Here is a 12,646-nt window from a genome sequence, read left to right on the forward strand (position 1 = left end):
GGAGTGTATGCCCACAAGGACCTCGGGGTCCTCTGGAATACTGTCTGATGTTTTATGTGTTAATGTGCTAATATGTGAATATGCTAATATAATATGTTATATTTGGTTAATAAAAAGGCTGCTATGGCCATTAAACTCCAGTTGGTGTCACGTTTGGTTAATATAGCATAAGGCGTTGGTGGAGTGGTGGCCAAGCAATGGATCAAAGCCTCTTTGGTACCCTAGTCATGTAGTATTTCAGAAATGTTTTCAAGCAAACTTACAGAGAGGTCCATTTTAAAGATCCAGTGTCACCAACAAACACAACACAAATAAGAGACACCGTTACACGTGAATGCAGTCATGTTTATTGCCATTGAAAATATACCAATACGTCATACCCGGACATATGGGTATACATACATAGTGTTTTTATGCCTGACTCCCCATTTTAGCACACGGTGCTCTGGATGTGGGACTCCTGAATTAACCCCTTGCCTTTCTACCAGAAGGTGCACTTTAGCAAATATGGCTCATGGAGGCAAGGGGCACGCATACATTTACTAGCCATGGGCTGCAGCAGACAAGCTAGCGTTGGCTCATCCTTGATATTCTCCTACTGACATCTCTCCTGGTGGTTTTAAAGGCAAGGGCTAGCTGTGTTCACTCTCAGCATATGTGCAATTTTTGTTTGATTGCTGACAAGGTGCAGTATAAACTGGTATATACAGTAGTGGCAAAATGTCACAATTTTGGTCCTTATAAAGTAAAAAAAAAAAAAAAAAAGACAGAAAGAAAGAGACGCCATAAAGGCTAAGCATTACTAATGAGACATCAGAGGAAGAATGGACAAAAAAACATACAAATTGCTAATAAGGTTGTAACACCTATAATATAGACTAGTCTGCTGTTTTACGAATGTCGCCCTCAATTATGATGTTGCCAAATAAAATCTTTAATTCAGATTTTTGCATTCTGTCATCTTAACTTGCCAAGCAAATGAATCCTCCATCACAGCAACAAGGTAACCAATCTGACAGCTCCGATCAAACCCCATTATAGGTATCTTATTTAATTCTCACCACTAGAGTAAATTTATCCCTGGCTTCAGCCCTGAGAAAGGGGGAGGCTTTTCCTCAGAAAAAGATTGGCTTATCTTAATTTGGACCACCAGGCCATTTCATGTGGCCCTCGCACCTCTCCTGCAGCTGCAACACCCCCCTCATCTTCGCCTCCCACCTTGTCCCAGCAGTCAGAAGCAGAAAGGAAGATAGAACTCCTCCCCCCAGATCCTGCGTTTCTCTGCGCAGCCATGGAGAAGCTTGTCTCTGCCCCACCGTCTCAGCAGTTGGCAACAGAGAGGTCAGAAATCCTTCTACAGATCCTGTGCCTCTCTGTGCAGCCGCAGCACCCCCTTGTCTCAGCTTCCCCTGGTTTTAGCATTCAACAGACTTTGGCAGTCTCCACTTCCCCTGGTGCTCCTCCAGACTCTGTACTTTATGCTTACCAGCTCTGCCCCATAGCTTCTTCCCGGCTGCAGCACAAGGTAAGAACTGTGATGTAAGGGAGGATGGGGGACTCTTGATTTCTGATGGTGGGGGAGGCTCTTGACATCTGAAGTAAGGAGGGTTAGGTGCACTGGACATTTGCTTAGAATTATTATGAGAATAAAACAATTTTATGCCAGTTGAAAAGGAGGGTTTGCACACCGCTGGTATCATAAATAGTAGATACATTTATATAGTCTTATAGAGACAACTGGCCCTTTGAGGGCAACCATGATGCTGATGAGGCCGACAATGTAATTTACTTTCACACCCCTGCTCTATACCCATAAACATTTGGACTAAAACTCCTGAAGTGGCATGAATGTTTTTTTCTGGGTGCTCCTCAATACCCTCCACATAGCATATAATCAATGGACTCTATCCAAAATGTTTTTTTGTTTTTGTACTGAGGGTATGTTAAGTGGACTGGGTGGATAAATAAATGAATAGCGGTCTTGTTATGACTGTAGACAAAAAGAGAAAGCAGGGGCGATGTAAACCTCAGATGAGCAGTGGACTGTGATGTTGAATCCTGTGGGATACCATCTAGAGTGGAGGCATGAACCACCATTATGAATGTCCCACACTTTGGGGGTCTATTTAAAAAAAATATGTGCAAATATCTCAAGCATTCGTACAGTTGTCACAAATAATTCCTTAATTAGTATAATATGTTTTTTTTACTTCCTATGATCATCAACACCATCTAGTGGGCATGATGCTGTATTTTTCTGATAGGGGTATTTCAGGATAATGCCCCGTACACGCGATCGGACTTTCCGACAACAAAACCATGGATTTTTGTTCGAAGGATGTTGGCTCCAACTTGACTTGCATACAGATGGTCACACAAATATTGGTCAACAATTACGAACGTAGTGACGTACAAGACGTACGTGATATCTCCATTACTAATGCTAGTTTTACAAGACCGAGTGCTTCCGGCTCGTACTTGATTCCGAGATTCCGAGGAAAGTCCGACAACAAAGTTTTGTTGGCAGAAAATTTGAGAACCTGCTAGCCAACATTTGATGGTGGAAAGTCCGCCAACAAATGTTCAATGGGGCATACACACGGTCGGACTTTCAGCCAACAAGCTCGCATCCAACATTTCCCTTCGTAAAATCCGACCGTGTGTATGCGGCATAATACCACATTATGGCCAAAAGATAAAGCTGCCAATCACAGTAAGTAAACAAATTAAGATGATTATCCTTGATGGCTGTGCGAATGCTTAAGACATTCCCATAGCATTTTCTTTATAAAATAAACACAATACTAGTCTTAATGACACACAAGAAATCCAAGCAGTATAATTTGGTCAAACTCAAACATTTAGAGTGAACACAGCTTAAGCCCAATTTATTTCCCCCAGTCTCAAAGAAAGGTTTGCTTTGGAGTTTACAATGGTAAGAAGACTGTTGGGAGTAAGATGGCGGTACCGTTATGGCTTCTTTGATGTCGGAGCAGCTCGAAAACCATTGCTCAGCAATGTACGACAGCCCCCAAATAACACTGACAGTGTAGAAATCCATTTTCAGTAAAGGGGGCATCCTGCACCCTCTGTAATAGCAACAACTACCATGGTCACCAGGTAGTGGGAAGAATTAAAAGTCTTAAACGACCCAACCCCACCCCTTGTATTTTAATATGACGTCCCTTGAACCCTCTCTTATTCCTGCTCATTCATTTCCATGTCTGACACCAGTATGTTCTTATCAGCTGATCCTCCCGGGCCGGTACTGGCGCGGCTGTATCTTGCACTTTCGAATGCTCCTTGTTCTGCCGCAAGTTTTCTGCGTCGGTACAGGTAGATGATTACAACCACTAAGATGCAAAGGGCAAAGGTAGAGAGGACCACTATTGCCACTGCCGTGCTGTGCGGTGGTAAAACTGTGGGAAAATAGATCAGTATACGAAATTAAGAGTGAAATTATCAAATATTAACATACAAATAAAGAGGAATCAGAATCAGAAATAAAAATATACAGTATCTCACATAAGTGAGTACACCCCTCACATTTTTGTAAATATTTTATTATATCTTTTCATGTGACAACACTGAAAAATGACACTTTGCTACAATGTAAAGTAGTGAGTGTACAGCTTGTATAACTGTGTAAATTTGCTGCACCCTCAAAATAACTCAACACACAGCCATTAATGTCTAAACTGCTTGCAACAAACGTGCGTACACCCCTAAGTGAAAATGTCCAAATTGGGTCCAAAGCGTTAATATTTTTTGTGACCACCATTATTTTCCAGCACTGCCTTAACTCTCTTGGGCATGGAGTTCACCAGAGCTTCACAGGTTGTCATTGGAGTCCTCTTCCACTCCTCCATGAGGACATCACGGAGATGGTGGATGTTAGAGACCTTGCGCTTCCCCACCTTCCATTTGAGAATGCCCCACAGATGCTCAATCGGATTTAGGCAGTGATGTAAGTAACTCAGTTAAAGTAAACAGAGTTACTTAACCCAGTTACTTTAGAGGGTAACGAGTAATCTAACTGATTGCTCTTCCCCTCATGGTAACTCAGTTCCCATTACTTGGGCGGCGTTACCACAATTACATCTACTGCCCGGGAGGCCCGCCGTGGCCGCGCTGCCTGGCCGTTCGTTCCACCGTGAGGAGGGGGGCTTTCGCCCGCTGAGCTGAGAAGAGGCTGAGACTCAGAGAGACTGTCTGGACCGCCCCATCCCGCCCCGCCTATCCAGAGAGAGAGAATGTAGGGAGGCGGGGCGGACACTAAAAAATGAAGTTAGCTGACACCAATCAAGTGAAGGGTAGGGCCTCTCTCTCTCCCCATGAGGAAAGTCATCCCTGGAAGCATTCAAGTAAGTGACTGTCTGACGATTCGAATTGCAGTGCAATCGATCCATCCCAAGTCCTCCGCCACCTCTGCTTCTTACTGATCCCATCCCTACCCACCCACCATCACTTCTACAACAGAAGTGATAGGGGGAAAAGATCAGTGGTGGTGAGGGGTGGGATCGGTAAGAGGCAGAGGTGGTGGTGGGAGAGGATGGCACCACCATCGCCGCCACCCCCCCAAGTACCACCGCTGCCTGCCACCCCTCCCAAGTACACCACTGCTGCCACCCCCCAAGTACCACCGCTGCCACCCCCCCAAGTACTGTACACCACCACCACTGCCACCCCCCCAAGTACGCCACCACCACTGCCACCCCCCCAAGTACCACCGCTGCCACCCCTGTCACAGTTACTTTGCTGAGTAACTAATTACCTTTCCAATGTAGTAACCGAGTTACTAACGCAATTACTTTTTGGGAGAAGTAATTTGTAACTTAACTAATTACTTTTTTTAAGTAAGATGACCAACACTGGATTTAGGTCTGGAGACATGCTTGGCCAGTCCATCACCTTTACCCTCAGCTTCTTTAGAAAGGCAGTGGTCGTCTTGGAGGTGTGTTAGGGGTTGTTATCATGATGGAATACTGCCCTGAGGCCCAGTCTCCGAAGGGAGGGGATCATGCTCTGCTTCAGTATGTCACAGTGCATGTTGGCATTCATGGTTCCCTCAATGAACTGTAGCTCCCCAGTTCCGGCAGCACTTATGCAGCCCCAAACCATGACATTCCCACCACCATGCTTCACTGTAGGCAAGACACACTTGTCTTTGTACTCCACATGCTTGACACCATCTGAACCAGATAAGTTTATCTTGGTCTCATCAGACCACAGGACATGGTTCCAGTAATCCATGTCCTTAGTCTGCCTGACTTCAGAAAACTCTTTGCAGGCTTTCTTGTGCATCATCTTTAGAAGAGGCATCCTTCTGGGACCACAGCCATGCAGACCAATTTGATGCAGGGTGCAGCATATGGTCCGAACACCGACAGGCTGACCCCCACCCCTTCAACCTCTGCAGCAATGCTGGCAGCACTCATACATCTATTTTCCAAAGACAACCTCTGAATATGACACTGAGCACGTGCTCTCAAGTTCTTTGGTCGACCATGGCAAGGCCTGTTCTGAGTCAAACCTGTCCTGGTAAACCACTGTATGGTCTCATCTTTATGTAGAGCAACAATTCTTTTTTTCAGAGTGAGAGCGATAACACCAAATTTAACACACCTGCTTCCCATTCACACCCGAGACCTTGTAACACTAATAAATCACATGACACCGAGGAGGGAAACTGGTCTATTGGGCCCAATTTGGACATGTACTCACTTGTTGCCAGCAGTTTAGACATTAATGGCTGTGTGTTGAGTTATTTTGAGGGGACAGCAAATTTACACTGTTATACAAGCTGTACACTCACTACTTTACATTGTAGCAAAGTGTAATTTCTTCAGTGTTGTCACATGAAAAGATATAATAAAATATTTACAAAAATGTGAGGGGTGTACTCACTTTTATGAGATACTGTATATAAAGTCCCACAATTGTAAAAGAGAGTGCCTATGCTCAAATTCCAAATGGACAGATTGGTGCTCCACTTCACTGGTTAGTGATCAGACCAGGTGCCCCACATGGATGTAAACTCAACCTAGATGTTGACTACCTATCTCTAGTGTGGTCACTTGCGCTTAGTGGAGAAGGAAACTCCTACACAGTGTCTTTAATGGCCGGCCACACTGCAGATACTCGTCTAATGGTAGGGAGAAAAAATGAGGGGGGAGCCCATAGTGTTAGACCGTTAAAAAAAAATTGCAATAAACGAACATAGGTACACTTACATGTTCTGATACCTATAGCCTGGCACCCGGTGTGTTCAGCATGTGTGTATCAAGTGAAATAATCTGACCTGCATCCACTGGATACCGCTTAGTTGCAGTTTTGGGTTGGTTTCCTGGATTGCTTCCTCGGGCGGATGTGATTTCGCTATAACTCGATCAAGCCTCAACGCGTTTCAGCCAATAGCAAAGGCCGTCATCAGTAAGCTCCTCAGAGCCAAAACCGAAACTGAGCACAAGTGAGTGTGGCTGGTCATTAAAAATACCATCTAGGAGTTTCCTTCCCCAGTAAGAGCAAGTGACCACACTAGAGATAGGTGGTCAACATCTAGGGGTGAGTTTACATCCATGTGGGGCACCTGGTCTGACCACTAAGCAGTGGAGCACCGATCTGTCCGTTTGATATTTGAGCGTGAGCACTCTCTTTCCCTATTGTTGTAACTGGCTGTAGTGATTTAGACGGTACAGAACAAGAGAGCGCTATCATTTGTCCTCTAGTGGATTTTCTATAGTAAAATCTACACAAACTACCTTACACTGCTGGCAAAGGTAGCTTAGTTGAAAAGCCAAGCTAAACACATCCCTGTTGGATGTGAGAAGAGACAACAGTAAAGACCAGAGGGAAACTTAACCCTGCCCACTTCACCCATAGCTTAGGAATATATCTTTCCTGGCACCAACATGGCAGCCAGAGGCATAACTAGAACCTTCAGGGCCCCGATACATAAAACCATAATGGGCCCCCCTGTCCCCCCTGTGCACCCCCCCCCATGGTGGCAGAATGCCAGGCCCCGGTCTCAGGTGGGGTATTTGCGACCCTGGTAGTTCCGCCACTGGTGTCAGTAATTTTATTTATTTTTTCCTTTATGCCATTTTATTTATTTATTTTTTTTACAATTTTATTTAAACAAATTTTAGGAGCCCCGGTGGGGAGGACTTTGGGCAAATATCAGTCTAAACAGACCTTTGATGTTTCACTTTTGAGACAGGGAAAAGAGGTGGAGGACACAGAGCTCTCAATTTCCTTCTCTGCCGCCTCCGCTGCACAGAATGAATAGACAAGAATAGCTCTGTAGAGAGCTTCCTGTGCATTCATAAACTGAAGCACAGTAAACACAGTTTACTATGCCGAAGCTATAAATGAACAGAGTCAGTGATCTGTACCAATCACTGACTCTATTCATTAAGATAAGGAAGGGGCCAATAAATGAGACACTTACCAGCCCCTTCCCCGCTCTCCATCCTGATAGATTCTCTGCAGCAGCCAGCAGGAGAGGGGAAGGACCCCCAACAGGCAGCACTGTGGGGTATGAGGGGGTTGGGCCAGGGGATTACACAGGGGCCTGATCACAGCAGGAGGTGGATAGGAGGGGTGGCAGGGCGACATGTAGAGGAACCAATCCCCTCCATTTCCATCGTGTAGCTACTGAAAGCCTGTAGGAGGAAAATTTAGAAAATGGTTACTTTTTATGCCGCCCCTCCTATCTAGGTGTACAGGGGGCAGCACAGGCCACCTGGAGCATGGGGCCAGGTTGCAATTGTGACTCCGGTACATATGCCCCTGATGTCACCATACTACCACATGTATGCTGCCATGAATTGATGCTAAAAAAGGAAAACGATGGTCAGTATTTGATACAATTTTCCACCTTTAGGGCTTGTTCACTCTAGCAGTTGACGGGCAGTAAAAATTGCAACGGAGCTGCGTTTTTACCACCCTCAATGGCTCTCCCTTTAACTGAAGAGGCATTACCTGGGACTGTACACATGCCATGACTGTGATGCTTTGCTTCATGGCCACAGCAGGAATTATATTGCGTGTCAATTTATTTTTAAAAGGCCCCCTCTCCCCCCTATTTTAAAGTATATCAAATATAGTGTATTTATAACCATAACTCATCTTTTGGGAGATTCAACTCTCTGTTTGACCAAGTACTATAAAATCCAAAATGTTAGTTATACAGAGTTTTTCAAATTTGCTCAAACTCATACTTACTAGATTTGGCAATCTTGTCTTCCTCCGCTAATAAAAAACAGGATTTTGGATAAAGAAGAGATAATTAGAACAAATTAGTTATGGATTGCAAAATAAGACATCAGTATGTGCAATAGAAAAGTTAAAGAGGGGTTCTGCCCAACCCCCTCCCCCCCCTAGCAAAAAATTAAAAGTCAGTAGCTATATATACTGTAGCTGCTGACTTTTAATATTAGGACACTTACCTGTCATCCAACGATGTCGGCGCCGCAGCTGATTTTTCCATCAGTTCTCGGGGGCTGCTGCTGCATCATTCGTAGTAAGGGAGCCCAGCAGTAAAGGCTTCTTGTTTCACATCTAGTTCCCTACTGCACATGCGCAAAGCGCGCTGCACTTTCTGAATGGCCCGGGAGAGGGTGAAGGAGGAGATATTGCCGCGGCAAGATCTCTCCGAGGAGGCGACAGGAACCTGTCAAAAACAGATACCTGCTCCCCCTTGAAAGGTGCCAAATGTGGCACCAGAGGGTGGACGTGCCAAATGTGGCATCACTTTTGGGTGGAATTCTGCTTTAAAGTGGAATTAAACTCTCTCAGTCATTGTTAACTATTTTTAATCCCCTATGCTGCTAGCGTTATAGTAAATAGATAGGAAGTTAGATTATATTTACTTATTTTAAACTTTTTTTTTTTCATTTCTTCTGTTGTCCCCTGGTTTCTGGCCTAGGCCAAGATGATGTTGTTCATCCCCAAAGTGTTCATAGGCATTTTTCCCTTTATAGGGAGCAGGAGTTTGCTCAGCTAAGCACACCCTCCTGTCTGCATTCCTGAGCTAAGGGCAGATGAATTCCAACAAGATCATCTGCCCTTACTTAGGGATGGCTGCAGCTAGAAATGCCGGGGGTGTGTTTTCCAAAGTGATTTCTCAATAAAAACAAGGCATTGAGACATAGAGGAATGGGTGGGTTTGCCTTCAATATTAAACATGAATTAATAGTGTTTTACAGTTTGTGATGATCAGATACAGTTAATTTCTATTTTCTAGCAGATATTACAATTACATATTAACACACAATTTTATAAGGATTCATCTACATTAAATCAGCAAAAGTAAAAAAAATCCCCAAAATCTACCATCTGCTGAGAGTAGGACACTACTTCCTCCAGTGCCTGGTCAAGTAACTGATGGAGTCACTTTGCATTGGTTACTTGGTTTCTATCAGTGGATCTAAAGCCCTGATGCCCAACCTTTAGTATATGATGTGTGGCCCTTGGACCTCAGCAGTCAGTAGTGGGAACATTGGTTAGGGTAATATCATTGATCTCTACTAACCACATGTTTCTAGATTGATATTATCTTTTCCAGCATATCCCCAGCCAAAAATGTAGTCCACACTGACCCTCATTTCCTCTATTAGATCTGAGGTTCCTGATAGTCCTCTCAAGAATTAGATATAGTGAACATTATGTGTAGCCCTTTCGTGATGACGGGGCTGCATTTGAGCTTTAGCTCATAAGTTGACAACTACTGATCTAGAGGGACTGATGTGCAAGCAATACTGACCCATCTCCCGATATCAGTCCTCTATTATCCTCTACATCAGCCTTTCTCAACCTTTTTACCCCTAATAAACCCATTCATTGGGGATCAGTGGGAACAATGCCCCTTACAGTGGTGGTAAGAATGGCCCTCTTACAGAGAGCTATAAAGATCATTGGTATCATACCACTGTCTCCTCCAAGTGGCATTGGCTCAGAATTATGTAGGCACCATCAAACAGGGGGTAAATCAGCCACAGCTCAAGGAACCCCTAGTCACATCTGGAGGATCCCTAGGGTTCCACGGAACCCTGGTTGAGAATGGCTGCTCTACACTGACACAGACCAGCATGTACTAACCACTTGCAGATCACACACCGTAGATATACTGCGACAGGGCAGCTTCTCTGCGCCAGATCACATACCTAGTATGTGATCCCACACCTCCATGTCTGGGGCGCACGCGCCTAGTATGTGATCCCACACCTCCAGGTCTGGGGCGCACCGATCAGCGGGAGCTGATCGGTGAGTACAGCGGAGGGAGAATCCCTCCTATGTAAACAAGGCAGATTGCCGTTCCGTCAGTACAGAAGGCATGGATCCTGCGTCTCTGCAAAGCAGGGGCACCAATCCATGCCTTCCCCTAGTACAAGCACATCTCCCACAGTAAGAAAACACCAGCTAGGCACACATTTAACCCTTTGGTCACCCCTACTGTTAACCCCTTCCCTGCCAGTGTCATTAGTACAGTGACAGTGCATATTTTTTAACACTGATCACTGTATTCGTGTCACTGGTCACTAAAAAGTGTCACAAGTGTCAGTTCATGTCCGATTTGTCCACCACAATATCGCAGTCTTGCTATAAGTCATAGATCGCCACCTTTACTAATAGAAAAATAAAAATATCCCTTGGTTTATAGACGCAATAACTTATTGCGCAAACCAATCAATATACGCTTATTGGGATTTTTTTACCAAAAATATGTAGCAGAATACATATTGGCCTAAATTGATTAAAAAATCAGATTTTTTCAATGTTTTTATTGGATATGTTTTATAGCAGCAAGTAAAGAAAATAGTTATTTTTTTCAAAATTGTCAGTGTTTTTTTATTTATAGCGTAAGAAATAAAAACCACAGCGGTGATTAAATATACACTAAAAGTAATCTCTATTTGTGGGGGGAAAAGGACATAAATTTTAGTTGGGTGCAGCGCAACTGCGCAATTGTCAGTTAAACGCAGTGCCGTATCGCAAAAAATGGCCTGGTCATGAAGCGGGGTAAATATTCTGGAGGGCAAGTGGTTAAAGAGAAAAAATGAATTTCCTTTATTATAGTTATTGCTACTCCTTTGGGGATTTTTTTTACTTTTCCTGGATATGAGGCGTGAACCATTTTAAAATAAGTTCCAATTATATGTTTTGTTTTAAAAAAAACAAAATTCAGGTTTAATACTTCCAGCCCAACCTCTGAAAGTGTGAAGGCACAGCTCACCTCTGTAGAGTTTGCATATAACTCCCTTTCTGATATTAGTACAAGACCCCAGACCCCAAACTCCATTGCTGCCTTCAATCCAGTAACAGGAATTTGGACTCAGCAAGCTGGGACCCGAATCTTGCTGACCCCAGTTTGAGTAATTGACTGGCGTGTTATCATTCCACAAAAGAGAGCCTTCTGCAAAACAAGAAGATGCTGGATGTTACATCATGTTACAATCTGACCATACAATCTCTCTACAATAAAATTTAGAGTTACCAAAACCATGCAATCTATGGACCCACCTAATCTATCCAATCAATATCAAACCAAGCAGGCCCTAAACCCAGGGCCATCTTTAAGGCAGGGCAAAAGGGGTAGCTGCCCAGGGCCCTGTCATTGTTGTGGGGCCCAAAGCAGCTGCCTCATACTTGCCAACTATCCCAGTTTACATTCCCTTGTCCATTGAAGTTTTAGTCCTGTGCTGCTACTGCCCAGCACTGCCCTATTGTTGTGTACAGATGACTCACCTGCAGACTTGTGTTTACATGTAAATACTGGCATTCATATGTAAATAGCAATGACATGCATATGTAAATAGCTGAGGCCAACTGCATTGATATGTAAATAGAGGCAGCATTCATAGGTATATCATGCCCCCCTGCAGTGAGGAGAAGATGTGCTGTAACCTATAGCAACCAGTGAGCAGTATTACTGTACAGCAATCTCTAGCAGCTAATCAACAAGCAGAAATGTGCTGTAACCTCTAGCAACTAATCAGTGAGCCTTAAGGAGTGCTGTAACCTCTAGCAACCAGTCAGTAAGCAGTAGTGATATGCGGTAACCTCTGGCAACCAATCGCTGGCTGGTCTGATACAGTAAACTGATTTTAAGTCTAACTGCTATTTATTGTATGTCTCAGAGAAGGTGGAGAGTGAAATTGCATGGGGGGAGGGGGGCCCTAAGAAAAGTTTTGCCCAGGGTCCAATCAATATTAAAGATGGCCCTGCCTAAACCTGTCAGTCACAGGTGATTGAAAAATCAGATTGGAATCTGTGACAATATTCTGTATTACCTCCTTTGATCTACCCACAACTACAGTATGTCCAATTGGATAAAAAACATATGAGTTGTTTAGAACTGTGCATATTACATAGTTTGGGCAAATCTCAAGGTGCAGAAATTGTACAATCACATATCAACACATATAGCCGGGTTTAGACATCAGATACCCTGTTTCCCCGAAAATAAGACCTAGCGTGATTGTCGTTGATGAGTGCAATATACGCCCTACCCCCCAAATAAGCCCTACTCTGTTTCCCTGAAAACAAGCCCTACCCTGAAAATAAGACCTACAAGGACTTTAACTAGGGCTTATTTGAGGGGTAGAGCTTATATTGCAGCCATCACCGACAATCACGTTAGGTC

General features: G+C 44.0%; 1 protein-coding gene across 1 annotated transcript in view; it reads right to left on the reverse strand.

Annotated features, from left to right (window-relative positions):
* Window positions 1-324: 324 nt before the first annotated feature.
* MRC2 (mannose receptor C-type 2) overlaps window positions 325-12,646 on the reverse strand; it is a 119,067-nt gene continuing 106,745 nt past the window's right edge. The window contains exons 28-30 of the mRNA XM_077460139.1: window positions 11,237-11,416; window positions 8,227-8,253; window positions 325-3,419 (exon numbers count right to left, since the gene is read on the reverse strand). Coding sequence (XP_077316265.1) covers window positions 3,199-3,419; window positions 8,227-8,253; window positions 11,237-11,416 — 428 coding nt within the window. The 3' untranslated portion in view covers window positions 325-3,198. The remainder of the gene's footprint in view (window positions 3,420-8,226; window positions 8,254-11,236; window positions 11,417-12,646) is intronic.

Source organism: Lithobates pipiens, unplaced genomic scaffold (genome assembly GCF_037356315.1).
Source record: "Lithobates pipiens isolate NorthernLeopardFrog02 unplaced genomic scaffold, aLitPip1_a1.2 Scaffold_28, whole genome shotgun sequence".
In the NCBI taxonomy this organism is placed as follows: Eukaryota; Metazoa; Chordata; class Amphibia; order Anura; family Ranidae; genus Lithobates; species Lithobates pipiens.